Here is a 22250-nt window from a genome sequence, read left to right as displayed (position 1 = left end):
AATTCTTACTTTTTGTGAGTAGTTTGCACTGAAAACGGAGCCATCTGCTGTTGTGCAAAACAGCTAACATACAATCCCAAATATCTCAATATATATAATAAATAATGTAACAATTCGATACAGGAATAGGTTTAAGTAACAAAGGTGTAAAAATAACTTATAATGAGCTATAATGAAAAGAAAAGGAATGAACTTAATAAATTATACTTTATTAATCCCATAGGGAAATTGGAAATAATATATAGACGCAATAAGTTAAATTGTTAAGCCCTTTCCATATAGCAAATGACCTTTGGCCCACATTCTGACCCTCATTGACATCACAGATGAAGTTTGACTGAGGCTTCTGAAATCCAGCTCCATCTTTAGGCCACATCCAGCCTGCACAAAACCTGACAGGGCCACTGCTGAGCTATAACTGTCAGAAGTGGCCCAAAAATGTATATAACCTGGAATATTTATTGAAGTCTTGATTGTTTATGTTTGCAGGTACATGCATATAATTGCACTCAAAGTAACTTTGGAAAAATTAACAGAATAAATACTGTTTTTTTTCTCCTGATGTAGTCTAGCATCTTTTGTTTTTCTTTTTTTTTATGATGCTTTCAAGACATGGTGCCTGACTGCTTCTGCCTCTTCATGTTGATGCTAATGTTATTTATTTATAAGCTCAAGACCCACATTAAGGCTTGCCAAGATTATTGTGGCTTGCTTAGGTGACACCTCTTCTTGGTATCGTTGCCATTTCTTGGTCTACAGTCTCTGGCACCAGACTATTGATAACAGAAATTAGTATACATAAGTTATGGTCTTAATAAAGTAAATAAAAAGTATAATTTTACTGTCTTGCTTTTTTTTCAGCTGAGGATTGCCATCACCAACCATGGCAGGTGGTATTACGGACACTGGAGAACCATACTCCCCATTTGTGAGTATCATGCTGAGGACTGGTTTAATAAAATCTATGTTAGGTTATTTAAGATCAGGCACTTGTTTAACTTTCTCATATTTAGAAAAGCTCTGTTAAAAATTCTGCTTAGCATCAAATTCTTGAATATACGTCTGAATTCAAAGTCCACCTGATAGGAGTTGCATACATCCCACATGTTTACGTTCAGACTCTTTAATCTTTCTTGCCACTTGTATTGAATGAAATACCAACTTTGGGCCAACATATAACATAACTTATGTTGATATATTACCAAGCGAGCAAAGTTGTTGTAATGAAAGCGCAGTGACAGATGAAGAGGAAGCTGAACATCCTCTTTTAATTTTCTGCACACGCCAGACCTCTGTGGTCTGGACTTTTGACAGCTCACCCAGTACATCTGTGTTTCTGCTTGCCTCAGCATGAGACTTGTTTCTGCAGGTCAGATGTTTTTTTCCAGGAAGTGAGAGCTTTGAATGATTAAAGCACTCTGCTACCTGATAGTGAAGTCCTACCTGAATTACTCCAGCTCTTCTTTGACACTTTGGTGTTTTACCCACCTGGTAGTTTGATCTTTATCGGGCAGAGTGCAGGAGAGAAACCAATATATTTCAGCCTGAGATTTTACACCTAATAAAGGCTACCTGAGGCAAATAATTCATATACAAAGAAAGATACTGGTTCATTAAGTAGCCATTAAAGCAGCACAATTAAAAGGTGGAGGAAAAGAGGATGAAGTATGAAAGAGGTCGTGTTTCTACCATTGTTTCCTCTCTAGGTGGGGCTGGTGTACATGTTTAACCTGATCGTGGGAACGGGAGCTCTAACGATGCCCAAAGCTTTCGCCACGGCCGGTTGGGTGGTCAGCTTATCGCTCCTCACCTTTTTGGGATTTATGAGGTGAGTTTAAAGTTTTCCTGATACTCTGTCATCACCACTTTCCTTGCTTGTTCTCACCGGTCTGATTTGTTTGAAAGACATTTTCTTTCTTTTTATAGTTTTTATTCCCTTTCATCATCTTTGTTTATGCAGGATGTTTGCTCTCCGCAGAACATATTATTTAGTTTTAATTGCATATGCAAGGCCACTGATGTTTTCAAGTATTTATTTTTTCTGGGTAATTTAACCCCTGCCCCCCAAATGAGGCTAGGTTCACACTGCTCAATTCGGATTTTTTTTGTGAAATCCGATTTTTTTGAGAGTCCGTTCACATTTCCAATTAAATGCGACTTGTATGTGATCTCCTGTATGAACCTTATGCGCACCAAAAGTGTCCCGTATGCGTAGAAGACATGATGACGTGACAGTGAGCGTGCGTGTGACGTCTTTGTGTTTGCGGAAGTAAATATGGACGGTAACAGCGGAGCTTATGTTGCAATATTTAATTTATTATCCAACCGTAGCCAGCACATTTTCGATGGCATCATTTTAAGGAGGAGATTACAAAGAAGAGAGCCAGCAACGTCTGTACAGAGAAACGTGTGGGTAAGGAGTCGCAGTCAGGAGTGGTGAGAGATTGATGTGAGCGCCTTTACAGATAAGTGTTTATAAACAATGATGTGTATGACGTGTAGGCCGGATTAATGCGACCTGGCTGTTCAGACTGAAGTCGCATGGCAAAAGATCAGATACGTATCGGATTTAGGACCACATATCCAAGTGGCCTGGGCCGCATTTGAAAAAATCGGATCTGTGTCGTTCAGACTGTCATGAAAAGAGAAGATACATGTCGTATAGGGGCCAAAAAATCGGATTTGGGTCACTTCAGCCTGCAGTGTGAACCTAGCCTAAGAGACTTTAAGCATTCATTAACCCTTTAAGTACTATAGTAATAAATGACAATGCATTTTGTGTCCCTGGCAGCGCAGCAGGGTTAATTTAAGGAGCAGCTGAAAATCATTTAGTTTTCACCTTGTTTATGAAAAAATAATTTAGTTAAGGATTGTGAAAAGGGGATTAAGTAAAAAAATGCAGTTCATCCAGCAGTTGAAGTGTAAAATGCAAAATTTCCAATGTATAAAACATGCTGTTTTGTCTTGGCTGAAATGCTGATGGAAATGATCCTTTATCTTCATCAACATGTGTTTCATCTTGACATCAGTGACTCTACAAAAGACTCATTAACCTGTCGCCCTCCTCCCATCAGCTACATGACCACCACCTTTGTGATCGAGGCGATGGCAGCGGCCAACGCTCAGCTGCGCTGGAAGAGAAGAGAGCAGGAGGAGGTGAGATCATAAACTCTTAGTGCTACTCTGAGTAAATATCTTTAACAGCATGTTGGTCAGATGGACGGTTCTCCTTCTGCTGTGTAAATGTGTCATACCAACAAAATATAGAGGTAAATGAAACACTGACTTTACCCTGCAGGCTGAAAAATGGAATAAGTGTTGGTATAAATATATTTCCATTTATTAGCTTTTAGGAGAAAGGAGCCCAGTGCATCATGGGATGTTTGCCAGCAGCTTTGGCAGATAGCAGCAGAACTAAAGGGGAGGATAAGGGTCGAAAGGCCAGACCTAACACTGAGTGCGTTTCATGAGAATCAAAATCAGAAATCTGGAAAACACGCTGTCTTTGTACTGACTGAAATGCTGATGGAAATGATCCTTTATCTTCATCCACACGTGCTTCTTCTTGAAACACATATTGATGTTGCACTTCTGAAAAATGATATTCTAAAAATATGTGTCTACATTACAGAGTTCATTATCAGATTTATTTCAAAGAAAGTGTGTGTGTGTGGTGGTGTCACCTACTGTTATTTTTAAAACTTTGTTTTTGTTGAACATGGCGGCACCAACTTTACTGCCACTACTTGTCCCAATGTGGGGTCTAATACGCCTGCAAGATAGACTGTGTGGGAATTGCAGTAGGTTTTGGGAATGTTATGCAGATAAAAGACTGTGGCTCTAGACTAAGGACAGATCCTGATACAAAATAACTCAAAGGATCCTCACATTAGTACCAGAAGCCAAGTTGATACCATCCAGAGTACTTCCATACCTACACACTGACTTCCTGAGGTGTTCAGGTCCAAAGACAACAACCTCAGTCTGTCTGAATTTAGAAGGAGAAAATTCTAAATCATCCAGGTCTGTGTGTCTTTAAGACATTTTTGTAATCTGTTTATCTGAGTGTCATCTACATCAACAATGATCCCAAGGCAGCTCTAACTGTTTTCCATTCAACCTCTGAAAATCAAATTCTGCCTCATTCTTAACAAGAAACACTTTACAGTTAATTATTCTTAACACGAATGGCTCCAATAGATCATTTCCCTAAACATTTATAAAACATGTTGGAAGTGCATTTACTATTAATTAAAACTGTTATTGTCCCCCCTTATTCCTTGTGTGTTCTATCCTCTGCCCTCTGCATTCTTGCCGATGTAAATTTCCCCCATTGAGGGATCAGTAGTAAGTCTTATCTTACCTCTATCTTATTTTTCTTAGAAATTGTAATTTAAAGTGGGACCATGTAACTTTCTGGCTTTAAAAATAACGTGTTTCTGACTCGTTTTGGTGCCACACTGACATTTAATATGCACTTTCCTGGAGTCCTTGTGACCCTGCAGCCTCATGAGGCTGAGAAACGGCACTTGACAGAACACTGCGCCTCTTTGCAGCAACATTTTGCTTTATGGCGCTGCATCACATGCTAGCAAATGGATATCAACACACTGGCTGCTGTGAATGCTCACCATGGCTGATTCAGCAAAGAAGGTGGCCCTCATTGTCCAGGTGGTGTTTAATTACTATTCCCATGGTTACCTCACTGGACAATTTCAGTTTTGATCGCGCTTCAATGAAAACTACTTTCTTTTTGCTCAGGCTTTGTGCTTTTTCTCCTTTGTGATGCAGCAATGGCGGCTGCGGATTGATACTCCTGTGTCCCACAAATCACTCGGTGATAGCCATATTTATCAAAATGTGGCACACACAAGCATTTCTTTATAAAAACTCCTGGTTGGCCTTCCACTTCACTGGCGTTTATCACCTCATATATATCTCTTCATTAACATTTGGACTTTGTTGTGAGAAAACAGTCAGCTTTTATTTCTAACCCAGTGAAAATCATTTGACTGTAAACTCTTCAAGTTTTAAAGGCTAAAAAAAAACCCTCTTTTAATAAAAAGATATATTTTTTATATTTGAAAGGCCATTGTTATTTTATTATCCAATCCTAATGTGCTTTTTTGCCTCCTGTCTATAAAAAAAAACATCAGTCTGAATGAAGTTGTCCGTATAGTTTTATGTGATTTTCAGGTTAAAGAGTTAGGTCTTAAATCTTTTTTATTTTGACTATGAAAAAGACTTTGCACACTCCAAATGGCTCACCCTTTGCTCTTTCCCCCCCCCTCTGGGTCCAGAAGCCATCTTAATCCTCCTGGGTTTGAAAACTTATGATGCTGTGGATAAATGCCTGGCTCTCACCGAGCCTCAAACACTCCACCTTGATTCATGGCTGCTTCCTCCCACGTAATGAAAAACAATAGGGGGATAATAGGAAGTGTTTGCTGCTGAATGCTCTTTTTTTCTATGAGCTTGAGTGAAACCTATTAACAGCAGTATAGACTTTTTCCTTTGACAGTGAGGCATTATTGGAAATGGTTCTGTATATTTGTATTAGTCAAAATCAGGAGTTATAAAACAATCCATCTGCATTTCTGTCTGTTGGGATTGTTTAAAACTTGTTAAAATGGCATATCTGTGTTGGCTGAAGTCTCCAGTCAGACATTTATTTATCTTAAATGTCCAGAAACGCTGCATCTCCAGCAAAATAATATTCTGATTAAATGAGGTGATGAAGTTTAACTGTTAGGAGTTTAGAAACCCTAATAAATGGATAAATGTAAACATGAGGCTACAAGCAGTCATAATTTGCTAAATTATGATGTTTGAAGCATGCCATGATTTTGTATCTTAAACTGGATTGCTGTGTTGTACAGTATATAAAACTCTGTACTTGGATCAGTGGTTCCCATCATGATATTTTAAAAGTGCATTCACACCAGCTCTCATTATTCCAAGTGGAATATGCAGTTTTTAGTCTCTAGATTTCAATATATCACTAACACTGGACCTTAACTCTCAAAAACGAAGCGGCGTGGCTCAGTAAGGTAGAGCGGTTGTCTTGTGACCTGAGGGTTGCCGGTTTGATCCTTGGCCAAGTTGAGTTCATGTCGAGGTGTCTTTGGGCAAGACACCGAACCCCTAATTGCTCCTGATAGGTCGTGGTTGAGCGCCTTGCATGGCAGCTTCCTCCATCAGTGTGTGAATGTGTGTGTGAATGGGTGAATGTGATGTATGATGTAAAGTGCATTGGGTATCATCCCAGGTACAGTAAAGCGCTATATAAATACGGACCATTTACCATTATATAATTGAAAATGGTTTTCTAGAACTTAAATAACCTCCTGAAACCTGAGTGTTCTTTAAAAACAGCGAACAGAACTGTCACCATCCACTAAATACGGTACGTCTACCTGTGTAATGAGACTTTGAATCTGAAATAAAAACCACAGGAAAGGACAGACTTTCAGCTTTTTTTTGTGAATTAATCATTTGACTTTTTTTTTGTTTTTTAACAATATGTTTCTGTGTTTTGAAACAAAATGAGACCAAACAGATTCTTGTATATGACACGTCTGGTCTGAACAGGTTTAGATGCCCTGTAGTTCAAATAAGTTTCCAGTTGGACTGTTTTCAGCTCTCAGACCAGGGTGAGGAGCACGGTCAAGAGCAAAAAGCCTGGAAAGGAGCTGTAAAGCACTTATATGAAAATGCATCAGCTGACTGATCTCAGTTTTCCCTAAAAGTACTACTTAATTTTTCCTTTCACTCGGAAACCTTCAAATAAACCTGTAGTTAGAGGAAATGATAGGAACCAAGACACTTAGAAAAGAAAGAATTGACCCATTCCCCATAAAAAGCCACCAGATATGTTTTTACCAGAAGTTATTTAGCTGTATATTAAATGTTTAACAGTTCCAAAATGGTATTGTCAGATGTCCTCTGTTGTCATGTCTCTCATCCAGTTAAGATCAGTTTATGTTGAAATTTCCATAACAACATGATTGCTTTTAAAGTCAAAGTCATGCTGTGAAATGCTGACACGTCCTAGTTGCGACATCATCTGACCTGCATGGTGCTGAGGTTAAACATTCACATGCTGCAGACTTTTCTTTGACTTTGAGTTTCACTGAGTGTTTACTGTCATCTGATTCTCTCCCATGTTAGTCTCTTATTCTGCCAGGATGCTCCTGTCTGTCGCAGAGTCATTACCGTCTGTCACTCCTCATCACTCCTGCATTAATTCAGATGATGACGCTCACAAAGTTGACCATCATTGGCTGTTAATTGTCATTAATCTGCAGACTGGGCTTGTGTATGGTGTGAATTGTCAGCTCTTCTATCCTCCAAAGTGCTCCCCAGCTGTTGCCTGTAATATCCAGATGTTGTCTCATACAGAGCAAATAAACGCTGTGATAATAGCTTGTTAACTGACTGTGGTTGATGTGGAGAAATGAAGAGAACTGGAACCTTAAACAGAGCTCCAATCCCTTCTCTCGTCCTCCACAGACTGATGACAGCGACTCTACCTCTGAGTATTCAGACGATGATGTTGTGGGTCGTGGACGATCAGAACCAGAAACAAAGCCCATCTTGTCTGTTCGTGAGTATCACTGTCTGATCACTGCTGGGGAGGTCTTTTTGATGCAGGCTTTGTTGACTTTTGAGTCACCTCTAATGTGGATTTAATGCACAAAAACAGCATCATGTTACTTATTTATTTCTGCCAGATCAAAGATATACTTACCTGTGTATCTACATCTAAACTACATATAAAGTCCTGTACACCTGTGTGTGCATGTAATTATCCACATAGTCATGTCAAAGCAGGGTCATAGATAAAATCCTGAAGATACAGACAGATCTAGATCTCTGTTGGATGATTTTTGGCTTAAGTGTATGTGAATTTCATAACAACAAGGTCTCCAACTTATTCAGAATAATATTTATTTATTATCTTTATTTTACCAAGGAGTCCCTTAAGACTACAGTCTCTTTTTCGAGAGACACCGGCCAGAAAGGCACGCGACAGCAGTCAACTCACACAAAGAAATAAAACAATAAAACAGAAGCAAAACACATAAAATAATATTAGGAGAAGCATTTGCAGACTTCAGTTACATTAATTCTTAATAAAGTTTTGAATTGAAATAAGTTTCTGAGCTTAACCCTTAAACCTCTGCTAGATCTCTGGCACCCCAAGTGTTATCGCATCTAAGTCTGTGGAGTAAATTGTGATGGCTAGCTTACCCTTTAGGTGATCTATGGAAGTTTTTAAGGCATTTATATCTCGTCTATGACGTTTACAATCAGCCACAAAATGTGGTGTTTATTCAGAGACTCTATTTTGTAAATCCACAATATGAGATGTGGAGAAATTAGGAAAACTAGAACCTTAAACAGAGCTTTAAACTCTACCATCCTCCACAGACTGATAACATGATAACACCATTAATTATCACATTTTTATTATAAGATCAATGTCACTACTATGTTGCTAAGAGACCTTTATTTAAACCTGAAAATGATAATAAAGCTACTTCCTGTACTATTTTCCACCAATCAGAGAGCTTAGATTGATGATAATGTCCAATCAGGAGCAGCCAAAGATAAATCAGTGAGCAGAAAGTTCTATGTGTGTCTGAAAAGAAGAAAAATAATGCTCCTCTGTGGCTGGAATGAAGCCAAGGAGACGTTTTTGGTGCAGGGTGGCGCCAAAAAGCAGCTGAGTTGGTTTAGTGAGGATAGCAGGTAAATAGTAGCAGGAATAACTGGAAATGAGGAAAAAGTGTAAATATGTAAATAGCTTTCCTAAAGATTCCTTAAAAATACTAGTTGTTTAATTTGAAACAAGCCAAAAAAGTGTATTCATTTAATTCTGAGCACTCTCTGCCTGCTGTTTACTGCTTCTTTCTGTTCCCACAGAGCGGTTGGGTCACGTTGATCACTTTGACATCGTGGAGCGCGTTGAGATGGGCCAAATGGCCTCCATGTTCTTCAACAAAGGTAATGTTCTTCTTGCCTGGAGCTTCTGCTCTCACTGCACTTTATTCAGTGAACTGCAGACACCATCATCATTAGCCATGTTTAACATTTATGGAGGAGTTGGAAGGTTGTGTGGGATAATTCATCAAAGATTTTTCTGTTCAGTCCTCATTTACAAAGGAAGGCTCCTGGCGGTTTAATTGGATGTAATTATATATGGATAAATTGCCTTTGGTTATAATTACCTATTTGATTCTCTGTCAAGGCGGCTCATTCCTCTGCTGAGCATGTGTGAGGGTGGGGGAATCACCTGTACTTTGTGGCACATACTTGAATGATTTAGGAGCTAATGAGGCTTCTGTTAACTATTGATGGTCACCTGAAGGCAGAATCACCTTGAACTGACAAGAGAAAGTCCTTCAGCTTTTGCCACTTGTCATTCATATTAGTCAGTTGTCTCCTCGCCTCCTCCCTCACCATATCTACTTGCAGTAATCCAGCTGGGTCTTTTTAAGCACATGCATGTGATCCAACAGGCTACGGCGTCCCTGTTTTTTATAGGAAGAAAGGAAAAAATAAGAAAAGAAAGCGACATACATCATTGATGCTGTCGTGTCCTTCAGCTTTTCAACAGTAGGTGGAGCACTTGGCACACACACAGTAACACACATCAACCCTCCTGATATTCACACCCACACGTGTGAAAGCGCTCATGCATGCCGTCATGCAGCTCGGTGCTGTTAAAGCTGCAGTGTGCTCCCATCCATCCAGTTTGTTGTCACTCACCTGATTGCCTGCCTGTTAAAGGTTCTCAAAAAAAAAAATCTTCTCATGACCTTTCCCACCATGACACACGGACCGTGTGCAGGTGAGACACGTGGTGGTATCGATTGGTAATAAGGAAAGGAGTTGTCTCTCTTCTTTTCTGCCTCCTCGTGTGGTAAGAAGGCTGCCCAGAGACCCTAATCAGAAATGAATTAGAAAAGCACGAGTCCCAGCACATGCTGAGCCAGGAGAGGAGGACCGCAGATTTTTAGTCTACCTGACCTGCCGTCCATTATCTCTGTGTCTGAGCTTTCTTTTTGGATACAGATATAACAGGTAGAGCAGGTTTATTTGTCTTATTTATAAGATACTTAAGGTTTATACAGTGTTTATAAAAAAGCAAACAATCACTGTTAGATTTTGTTTCAGATCTTTTTGCTGCAGGCAAAGTGTAAAGAAATCACAAGCCTCCTCTGTCTCCAAGCTTTTGTTATTAAAGGTTTTGATTACAAGAAACAGAAAATGGTATAAATGCTACAAAGTACAACTAGATATCTACCTTGTTTGATATTTTAAAGGAAATGTAAGTGTTGATTAAAAACACTCACGACTCTTGGATTTTTACCATGATCATGAGACTTGAGAGTAAGAGAGATTGGATGGTGAATAGAGCAGGTTAAATCACCTGAAGAACTTTGTATGGAGTAGCTTTAATAAAGAGTGATGTGTCTGCACGGCGGCTGTTGTACAGATAGCCGGATGATTGGAGAAAAAGTGTTAATGGTGTGTGATCCTCTGTTACAGACCAGCTGTGAAACATGAACACACCACAACTGAAACAGAAGTAGTAGGAACATTACAGCTGTTCAGTATAGGACTGAACTTGGAATTAATCAAATGCTCATTCTTTCATGGGGTGAAAGGATAACTGCTCGACACTGTGCAAGTGTTTGATGGTAATATAGAATAGTTAGGGACTACAAACAAGGTGTTACAGGCTGTTTTGGAGTCCAGTCCAAAATGTATCTAATGGGTTCCTTTATTAATGGGAAGAGCATGAGATCCGTGCAGTACAGAAGATGATTCAACACACTAGAAAGCAGCAATTCTAACATGCCAACATGTAGCATAGCAAAATGACGGGGAGAAGCTCAGCTAAAAGACTCTACCACTGCCAATTCTGCCAATTTCTTCATTTCAAGCAAACCACACAAACAAGGAGTCACACGAAATCAAAGACTCTGCTGAATACAAAGATGTCTGTCTCATCACTGTGGGACAGAAACTCTGGAAGCTAGCAGCCAGAGTCAGAAATCATGTCTTAGTTTTGCTGTTTTGTGGTGAAAAGTTTGATTCCAGCTCTAAAAACGCTGCTAATGTGTTCTTCTATGACTCTGCCTTTGTTTGAAATTAATCATGAAGGTCCTCCTGGTTTCCATGGAGATAAAGGAGGTTTTATAGTGAAGTATTCACTCTTCCTATCATAGACTGTCTTGGGCTTCACTTCTTTCTGGATCCTCATGATGTTTCTCAGGTGAATGTGGGGGCTATTCCTGGATTCTCCTGACTCCGACCATTGATAGAGGTGTCATCATCATCATCATCATCATCGACCGATGGCTTCCTGAGATATTTACAGATATTTATCTTTTTTTCTTTTTCTTTTTTTATTGTCTCCTATTTCTTTAGGAAGTCTTGATGATTGTCAGCTTAGTAAAAGCCGTAGGAAATTCTCTGTGGTGTTTCTGTACAGGTGTAGCAGTTGGTTGTGTGGATTGAAGGGTTGTTGCTTTCTATCTACTGTGTCTTTGTCTCCTTTCTTTTTTTTTTTCAACTTTCCTTCTTACTTCCTTTCACTATTATCATTTTTTTCTGTCCCCTGCTGTCAGGTCCAGCAAGATTACATAAATTCCATAAATCAAAATAAATAAATAAGAATTAAAAATAAAAAAAACATCAGATTATCGAGAGGAGCCTTAAACCCATAAAGCTCCCCTTGCCAAAGCAAATTTGTTCAGCACAACACAGCAGCCAGACCATCATTCTGCTGCTACCATGCTGGACAGGACAAGTTAAAAAAAATGTATAAAAACTTAAAAGTCATCAGATTTATTGTTAATGAGAACACTGTTGCTATATATTACTGTTTACTATGAATTTTCTGGCTCTGCCTCCTTATCCATGCCTAATGCGTGGATATGTCTGTATTATAAAGGATTAATGAGAGAGAAGAGAGAATTGAGTCTGAACTGATCAGCGTATTCAGCTCCTTCGTGTGTGTGTGTGTGTGTTTTTATACACATGAAGGAAGGGTAATTAAGAATGAATGAAAACAGATTAATCCCTGTTAAAGTTACAGAACATTACCAGCATCTCCCCATTATTCAAAGATAATAAACCTTAGGCGTTATTGAACACAGTCTCTTTGTCCAGCAGCTTTGCAGACAATTAAAAGGCATCTCTCTGCTGTTGAAGAGACACTCTTGGAGGACATTTGACTTCCTCTTAGGCTGAAATTGACGTGGCAGCAGCAGCAGTGGTAAGGGAAGCTTGGAAGGAGGCCATGGATATCGTATCAGCCTGACCTGCAGCCGCTGACAGGAATGTTGATGGGGGGGGGCTGGTTTATCTGCACCACTGTGGAAAGTGTTGCTATAACCTTCACATTGATGATTTGAAAGTTGATTAGAAGACGACTTTGGCTAAAGTCACAAAGGGAGACTAACAGAGTGCTGTCCTTGCATCAGCATCTTGTCTCTGCTTTTCTTACCTTTGCTATATGATGTCCTGGGTAACAGAGCCTCTGTGCAAACAGCAGGATTGTTTCTTCAGCATGAGCCTTCCTTCTCCTGAAGTGTGCAGGACCATGGTCATGAATACTAATTTACTCTGTTGTAACACAAGCCTCTTTGTTTAATGAGAGCCAAACATGGACACATCCATTTTTATTACTTGACTGACTTTTGCTTAAATGCCATACTTGAACATTGAGAGCAGTGACAAGATGAAAATCCTCAGTGCCTGAGAGACGTTGAAGATAAACAGTCATGTTTACTTTTGTTTGCGTCCTGATCATTTTCCATAAACCACTGCTACAACAGCTCCTTTAACCAGCAATGTTAAAGATGCTCTACATGTTATAATGGCTGACCGTGATCAGCTGGACAGATCAGCACTCAGCGTAATCCCAGGGAAGCATGTTGTTTCACGAAGGGTTCATTTGTTTCTCAAAGTGAAACAAAGCTCTGCTGGAGCTCAGAATTAGCTCTGCATGCTGCAGTGATGTAGAAAATGAATATGAACATAAAAGCCTTTATTCTTCTTTGAAATAGTCACTTCAGATAAATTAACATCATCAGAAAAATAAATATAATTAGATGTGTAATTGTTCTATGAAACGATTAAATATCCTTTAAACCAGAAGCACAAATCACCCCTATTTGCAGCAGTAACCTCTGTCCATCAGTCTCTGATATTAACTTGTTACAATGGTTCAATCCTGATGTTTTCTTGCATGTGGGATTCAAACCCAGGCTTTGACTTTAGCATGGCTTGCCCCTCAGTCTTGCTGGGATTGTTATTTGTGGTGGAAATAATTTGCCAATAATTTACTTGATGAGAAGTATCCACTCATGAGTTTATTAACAATCTTATGCATAAGGAGAGTCGCCGCACAGTCACAGGATGCAAACTCTGGCTAACAAAGATGTATTAAACATATTTATCCAGAGCACAGAGAAGACAAACAATGTTACACACAGGAGGGGAGAAACTGTGGTGTTGCTTTAAGGACATCTTTTTTATTTAATTTAATTTAATTTAATTTAATTTATTTTAATTTTATTTCAGTGCTACTTTTGCTTGCTTTTCTTGTCAAATTCTTCAAAAGAGACTGAGATATGCCAAGTTTTCATCCAACAGCTCTTTGGGAATCACCTTGTTGCTGCTAAAATACTATTTTCTGTCAAACTGTCTGACCTTTGCTGTTTTTCAGAGATGCAATGAAAGAAATGGGAACAAATGATGTCTTAGTGACAGCCTAAAGCTCAAATTTAAAATTGGTTATTTGCTAAGTTGTCTGCTTTGTATCTACACAACATTTGTTTATCCCATCAGTTAGTTTCTTTTTAATACACTGGACTGAAAATTAGTCAAAAAAGAAGCCAATGTCTGTGGCTGCTTGGCAGTAAAATATAAAGAAGAGATCTAAATGAAAAACCCCAAACTGAGTCCCTTTGCTAAGGAAAATAAAGTCACTTAACGAAAAAAAAACTGGCCCCTATTTTCTGCCTTTATGCTTGTGGTAATCTGTAAATTTGCTCTGATGTTTGTGGACATGTTCTATTGCCAGTGCAAATGTTTAATTACTACGCCTTTATTATCAGTCAGCGTTTCAAGGACGAGTTTACTTGTTGACATGTTTTAGTATCAGTTTCCACAGGGCTTCGCTTACTGTGGTTGTACACGGTATTGAATCCCTGACATCTACATCCCATCAGCACATGTGTAAGCATGGTCTGCAGCTCCTCCCGGACAGGCTGTCTTGTCTGCTGTCAGTTAGAGGTGCTTCTCACAGCTACGTGAAATGCCAAGCTCCTTCACAAAGACCTGTTTTGCAGTGTTTTTGCCTGTGGCTATGGGTAATTGGGAGATATTAGTTCCAGTGCTGGACGGGCCTGCATCTCTGTGGTCATGCAGGGCTCTCGCCATGCTATCGCTTACTGACAGTCGGAGAAGAGTAAAATGTGTCCCGCTCCTATCTGCAGTTGAACAACAGTGTGTTTGTGCAGCAATAAGAGAAAAAAGAGGGAGAATAAATAAATGAATGTGATGCTCCAGTTTGAACTGTTATAAAATGACTTACCCTGTACAAATGAAAATGATGCTTCACCTGTAAAATGTACACAACAGAATCTTTATGAAAGGTTTTAATGTTCAGTTGTAACTTATTTAAATATCTCTGGTCAATATTTAACCAGCCAATCACATGGCAGCATTTAGTCACGTAAACATGGTGAAGGCGACTTGCTGAAGTTCAAACTGAACATCAGAATGAGGAAGAAAAGGATTTAAATTACTTTGAATGTAGCATGGTTGTTGGTCTGAGTATTTACTGGGATTTTCACACAGAACCATCTCTAGGGTTTACTGAGACTGGTCGGAAGAAGAGAAAATATCCAGTGAGCAGCAGCTGTCTGGACCAGAATATTTTGTTGATGTCAGAGGTCAGAGGAGAATGGGCAGACTGGTTGGAGATGATAGAAAGGAAACAGGAAGTCAGATCAGCACTGGTTCCAACCAAGGTCTGCAGAATATCATCTCTGAACACACAACACGTCCAGCCTTGAAGCAGATGGGCTACAGCAGCAGAAGACCACACCGGGTGCCTCCTGTCAGCTAAGAACAGGAAGAACTGGACAATAGAAGATGGAGAAATGTTGTTGGTCTAATGAGTCTCCATTTCAGCTCCACATTCAGATGCTAGGCACAATTTGGTGGAAACATCATGAAAACATGGATCCATCCTGCCTTGGATCAACGCTTCAAGCTGCTGCTGGTGTAATGGTGTGGGGGATATTTTCTTGACCCACTTTGGGCCCCTTAGTACCAGTGTGACCTGGCTTAACCACCACAGCCTACCTGAGTACTTTTGCTGACCATGTCCATCCTTTTATGACCACAGTGGAGCATCTTCTGATGCTACTTCCAGCAGGATAATGCACCATGTTACAAAGCTCAGATCATCTCCACCTCCTTTCTAGAACATGACAGTGAGTTCACTGGACTCCAACGGCCTCCACAGTCACCAGATCTCAATCCAATAGAGCAGCTTTGGGATGTGGGGGAACGGGAGATTCAGGAAGAAACAAACTGTCAGCATCTGTTTTAAATCCGGATGAATGGTTGTTTATTATGCAGCTGCTTCCCTATGTTTCCAACTTCTATCACAGCTTGTTCTAATGTCATTATTGGCACCCTTAGGCCATGATTTGTAAAGAAAAAAAAACACAGTGTGGCCAGAAAAGCTTTAAATCTGTCACATTTTATTTCTCTTTAATGGACTCTATGCTCTAATTTCTTTGGCAGTAATGAATAATCCGGGCGGTCCGGTTGGACAGTTGAACCCCCGTCTGAGAATCCTATAGGATGATGGATGTGTAGGTCTCTGTGTTGATGTATCTGCTGGTTGAAGCTCTCAATCTTGGCTTGGCAGAGGAAACAGGGCCGGGGGTTAAGAGATGTGGAGAGTAAAGGCTGACGGGAAGATTCTCCCTCATGGAGTGATTAGTTTATTCATTAATGCCATTAATATTTCTCATTACAGCAGAAGATGTGCCTGTGGTGTGCAGGCGGCTGTCCCAGAAAACGGATGGAGGGCTGTAATGAGAGCTGCATAGATCAGGGTGCATTTTAATATAGATGCTGGAGTTTGACACTCTTGGTCCATCAGCGATATATTATGATAAAGTGTTGGGATGGCAGCTAAAAATGAAAAATGTGTTTGTCACTTATTGATCTCATGTTACTTTATGAATCTGCTTGTCACGCATCACCGAATCCTTCATGTCTTAATTGTGTTTGTCTTTCAGTTGGAGTCAATATGTTCTACATCTGCATCATCGTCTATCTCTATGGAGACCTGGCCATCTACGCTGCAGCTGTCCCGATATCACTGATGGAAGTTGCCTGGTAGGATCAAAGCATTGTTTGCTTTACTGTGAAATAAAATGTATATACATGGAGAAATGTTCAGAACCAGCGCTGCTCTCCTCATAGGCTCCTCTGTCCTCACATTTTGGTCTTTTTGTGACCTGCTGAACTCGGGATTAAGACAATAAAGCCATGCTGACAGGGGCCTTGAGGCCCTCTCACCTCTCACTGCTGCTCTTGGAGTCTGAATCGTGTTTACTTGCTTCCAGACAGGTTTTTATTGCAAGTCTGTTTACCAGGCTGGCTGAAAAATTTTATTTCGTTTTGGACTTATCCCTGCAGAGTCAAAATGACAGAAATGATTTTAACCCCCTCTGGTGTTGTTTTGGTGAGGTGATTTCTGACGCTTCAAGTTTTTGACTTTTATATTCTTGATAGTCTCCAGCAGCTTGAAAAGGTTTTCAAGGAACTAAAATATAATATTTGTTTTGAACTGCTCCAGGTTTATCCAATTTATCTGATCAGTTTTAAGTGGGATCTGGGGGAAACAGTTTTGGTTTATCTCTGAATAAGTTAATAGCTACACATAATAACCAGTATGAAAATGAAAAAAAGATATTGAACTAATAGTGGGCGGCATGGCTCAGTGGGTAGAGTGGTCGTCCTGCAGCCCTGCAGATAAAGCGCTATATAAATCTAATCTATTATTATTATTATTATTATTATTATTAACCCCCCCTTTTATCACCTTTCCTTATCATTCGCTTGACGCGGGACACGTCCCGCTACGTATTAGCATGTAGCTAGCATCACAATGGGTTTATTTTTAATCCATCCTCTTCAACGAGTTGATGGAAGCTCACCTTCCAGGTAAGACAGAAGAGAAACTGCTGGAATTATCCAGTGACAGGACATGGAAAACTTTTGTCCCTCCCTCTGTCAGAGTATCTTAAACTCAGTGCGAAGGCCTCTCTGAGCCGTTGTTTTCCATTTTGACTGCAACGAAAAATAAACACAGTGCTTGGTTACAAGTGTAGGATCTGAGAGTTTTTGTCACCCATCAGTAGATAAAACAGACTCACCCTTCCCACTGATTGAGTCATTGGTGTGAGTAATCAGTCTTTGATAAAGGTTATAGTGCAAATATATTGACAAGGCTTAATGAATAACTGTTCTTTTTATTTTGCTCACTTTTTGTCATTAATTTGCCAAAGGGCTAATAATGCCTTGATCTTAAAGTTGAATCACTGCAGTAAGCTTTACAATGTTCTTATTTCAGGGGTGCCCAAGTCCGGTCCTTGAGCTCTACCATCCTGCAACTTTTAGATGCAACTGTTCTCCAACACACCTGAATCAAATGACTGGCTCGTTACCAGGCCTCTGCAGCGCTGAATAACATGCAGATGACATTTGATTCAAACGTGTTGGAGAAGGGTTGCATCTAAAAGTTGCAGGATGGTAGATCTCGAGGACCGTCTTATTTTTTCCAGAACTGCAACTGATCATTTTCCTGAAAGTTTTAAAATCTGTATCACTAATTTGGATATATTTTAGTCTGGAAACATAAAAAAGCAAGACAGTAACTTGAAATGAAAAGCAAACACTCCTAAAGCGTTGAGCAGATGGGAAAACTGAAGGGATTCGCCCACAAAACAGTCGCTCCGCTTCATCGTTCCAGCCAGCCAGTCTTTATCTGGATAATTCTGGAAAAGTCTGCTAGCTAAAATGGTGCAATCCTGGTGACAATGCGACTTAATGACTGACATTATCGGAGACACAGAGGCGTGAAATAAAAATAACTTAATGCCAAAATAATGATGTGCAAAGCTGTACATGTTAACATATTTTTATAATTTTTTTTCTTTCGTTGTTTTTATTATCAGACAATTTTACTAAGGACCTATGTACTTGATTTTGAGTGTTAGATAGTTATAAAATGTCCTAAATGCCCAGTAAAGTTAGAGACTGGGATTTTATATCACCAGGATTTTGACTGAATCAGATTCCCACCAAATATTTCCTCAGTGCAACAGAATAAATGAAAACATGATTATGAGTTTAAACCATACTGAGGAGCAGCTCAGGAATTTAATATTAAAGCATTTCACTGCATCCAGGCATGCCAAAAATATCTCACCATGTTTTTATTTTGTTGTGCATCATGAATTGATTCATTGTTGAGAATAACTCATGAGAAAAGTGGTCAATTTATTGTGGCCGTTTAGGGAAAATCTTTCATTTTTTGAGTTTCTTTCACCTTCCTGCTTCACTGAATTAATAAGAATAAATAGAGGTGATACTGAAGATGCAAAATGAGTCAGGATAAACTCTAAATGAGCTTGTCTGGAGGCACTGCAGGTTGAATCTGTCTTATCGCATTAAGCTCTCGTCCACTTTGGTCCCGACATTGCTCAACTTCCAGCGAGAATAAGTGTGAAATTTAACTGAAGCATCAAAGCTGTTTATTTCACCTGAAGGTGCAAACAGCCACTTCCTACCAGTCTGCTGCAAGCTTGGTCTGCTGTGCTACGATATTGGTGTTAATGATGCTTTTAGCATCTGTAGCTGATTTATTGTTTTTATTGATTTCACCTTACAGCAGAGCTGTAATTGGCATCAGATATGATTGAGGTTTAACATCACACTTTGTTTCTGTTTACGTGTTTGCAGTGGAAACCACTCCTGCAGTGCTGGAGGTGTGAAGTACAACGATACAGACCCCTGCTGGGGCTCTGTTACGAGGAAGGATGCATATAGGATTTTCCTAGTAAGTCATGATTCCTTTTTCCAAACTTTGTACACTTTGTAATGAAAAGCCATGAAGTGGAACTTGGCCTAGACTCGAGTTGAAAAGGCCAGCCTCTGGTGGGTTAATATGCCTGTTTCACACAGCTGTTGCTGATCAATGGATTGGCCAAAGATGAACAGAAACAAGCTGTTCTTCCTTCTGCGAGAGAAACAAATACATTTTCAGAAACATGTTTTTGGAAATGAGAGCAGCGTTTTCAGTACTGCCTCAGGACATTCAGCCTCAGGCAGAGATGTTAAAAACAAACCATTCAGTCCTTCATCGTCTGCACACTCCTGGCTTCAGTCATGAATGAGTCATAGATACATTTCTCTGCAGCTCTTAGATCTTTGTGGTTGTGTAGCAGCTGTTGACCTCTGTGGGCAGTGAATCCAGCGCTGGTCTCACCTAAAAAAAAAAAAAAAATCCATGTTTGGGACATTTATGCTGCTGCACTTGTCGATTTAACTGGCTTCCATGTCATAAAACCACAATTAGTGTTTATTTTAAAATACTTATATCATGGTATTTGTTATGTTTGTTTGTGTTTTGTTTTTTTTTTGTTTTTTTTGGGTCAGTTGCATTCAGATAAAACGTGCTTACTATTCTGGGGAAAGGCCATATATATGGTGGTCGTAGTGCTCTACAAGCTTTTAGAAGGACCCCATCTAGAGGAGACAAAAACATATCTTTGTATTTATATAAGGACAGTCATAATCATGACATTGTAGCTCTTAATTTTTCTTTATTTATTTGTCATACAATTACAATTAGCAGTTTAGTTGTTTTCTGTTCACTTACTGCAGTTTAACCTTCTAAAACCAGCGATCCTTTAACTGGGAGACCTTTACTCCAACTCCACTTAATTTACATCCTGCTGTCTTTCCAGTTTCAGTAAATTGAGCAGGAAGGTAAATAAGTGGATTTTTGTGCCCTCATCCATTGACCACCTCAGAGTTATTGGACTCTAATGTTGCATTTGGGTGAGAGCCAAATTGTGCCACATCACCTCTCCAGTGCTGGATTGAGAACTCAGTCCACGAGACTGATGCCATTAGATGCTCATTATAATGCAGTGGATCAGAAGTTAGAAGCTCAACATCTCAGTATAAACAATTCAAGGAACTAACTCTTCATTTTTCAGTATTAGCAAAAGAGGATGCTAAATGAGAGCTAAAGTTTAAGGGATTATATAAGCTATACAAAATGCATATAATAACTTTGGAAGCCCTAAATGAGTCATATTTGGTTGTATGTTGTGTGTTTCTGGTCCATAACCGGTTGTTTTTTTTTTTAAGTTCCTTCACTAAACATGTTGAATTATATCAGAACATCATAAGTACAGTGTCACAATGGTGCCTCACACTCATGATCTACATGCACAGTTAATAATAAAACGGCTCCTTCTCGTCTTTAACTCGAACGTCTGCAGCCCACATGGAAGTTTTTCGTGTCCTTGAAATCATCAATGAGCCAGACTCTTATTTCCACTCGAGCTTTAACTTTGAACAGCGACAGTGATAGATGTGCTGATCTTCTGTGTAATTTCTAAGCCTCCCTCCTCTCTGCTGTATCTTACTCGTCCTTGCTTATAGTTAATAGAATTAGCAAAAAAAAAAAAGAAAAGGCCATAAATGAAATGTTCTCTCCTTTATCTCCCGTGGGATAACATCCCCCCCGTAGTGTGTGTGAAAATTTAAATAATGCTGATTTGTAATCTTCAGTTTGTTTACACTTGCAGTTTCACAGGCTAATTTTCAGCCTGTTTTTAATGCAGAAATTTTTAAACAAGCATGTACTGCTGTCTTTAAAGCTTTTCAAACAGCCTATTTCTTTTATGCTTGACCTGAATTCATGTCTGACGGGAAGCTGTGGTGATGTTTTGTGACCAAGTGAAGCACAAACTTCAGTTGATTGATGGACTGATTGAAGACATTTCTTGTTTTATATGAATTTTATATCTGATGGAGGTTTATTTTTACCCCCAGCTGACGTTTTGTTTAACTAAAATAACCATTTATAAACTCCTGTTAGCGTGCTGTACAGAGGCTACGCGTCATCTTTGCTCGTCCTCTGTGTGTGTGTGTGTGTGTGTGTGTGCGCGTTTTACAGAGTCATATCTGACCTAAAGACATTTTGCACACCATAATGATTACGTTAAATAATTGAACAGCTCTCATCAGCTGTTCTCTACTGTGAAACTGTCAAAACCTGCCCAGCCCTGCATCCACCAGGTCTCTGTGTAACTGTGCTGCAGGGTTTCAAGGTGCCCTTTTTCCAGAGTTGAACAAAGTGTTTTAAAAAGGGTTTCTTTGGGACCAACCGTTTCATTCAGGTCCTCCAGAGGAGCAGAGTTGAGGATGAGTCATCTGAGGAAGCCATGCTCAAAATTGTTGGCTAAAAGACAAACTTTTATGATATATTAATCTGACCTTTCTCTACCAGGAGACAGATCTTCTTGCAGCTCTGTTGAGAAAACTAATTCCCTCCTCACTTCAGTGACTCCTCGGAGTGATTTATGAATTAGTATAAGATAGATATTCAGTAACACTGACATTGTCACAAACACCATCAAATGACATGTTGAAGTATCAAAGCATCAAGTGAAATGAGTCCTTTATCTTTATAATTAATGTTGCACTAATTTACATTAATTTCAAAGTTGCATTGACATTCTTGCTCTGAAGTTTTTGTGGTCTTGGCTAAAACATAAAGCAACTGTATAATCCTGCAATCGAGAAAGAAGTTTAAATTTGATAACTTCTGGGTAGCGTTTAGCTCAACTGGTTGAAAGGCCTGACCCCAGGTACCGAGACTACAGCTCCTCGCTGCAGCTGGTTCAGGTTCGAGTCTCGGCCTGGTGTCCTTTGCTGTAGGTCATTCCCTGCTGCCCCTGACCCCCTTTGCTGGCCAGCTATTCTTAAAGGCCACTAGAGCTAAAAAAAAACAAAAAAAAAAAACCTTTTAATAAAAAAAAACAAAAAAAAAACAACTTGATAACTTTGAGAAAAATGTGGACTTCAAAAATTTGAACAAAAACAACCTGCATGCTGTGCTT

The 22250-nt window shown here is 39.4% G+C and overlaps 1 protein-coding gene across 1 annotated transcript in view; it reads left to right on the top strand.

The window, feature by feature from the left end:
* The window catches only part of tmem104 (transmembrane protein 104), a 70973-nt gene that overhangs the window by 912 nt on the left and 47811 nt on the right, over window positions 1-22250 (top strand). The window contains exons 2-8 of the mRNA XM_041969381.1: window positions 862-928; window positions 1707-1828; window positions 3075-3156; window positions 7513-7606; window positions 8929-9009; window positions 16344-16443; window positions 19075-19171. Coding sequence (XP_041825315.1) covers window positions 884-928; window positions 1707-1828; window positions 3075-3156; window positions 7513-7606; window positions 8929-9009; window positions 16344-16443; window positions 19075-19171 — 621 coding nt within the window. The 5' untranslated portion in view covers window positions 862-883. The remainder of the gene's footprint in view (window positions 1-861; window positions 929-1706; window positions 1829-3074; window positions 3157-7512; window positions 7607-8928; window positions 9010-16343; window positions 16444-19074; window positions 19172-22250) is intronic.

This window comes from Melanotaenia boesemani, chromosome 2 (assembly GCF_017639745.1).
Source record: "Melanotaenia boesemani isolate fMelBoe1 chromosome 2, fMelBoe1.pri, whole genome shotgun sequence".
Taxonomy (NCBI): Eukaryota; Metazoa; Chordata; class Actinopteri; order Atheriniformes; family Melanotaeniidae; genus Melanotaenia; species Melanotaenia boesemani.
This window is presented reverse-complemented; position numbering and strand designations above follow the sequence as displayed.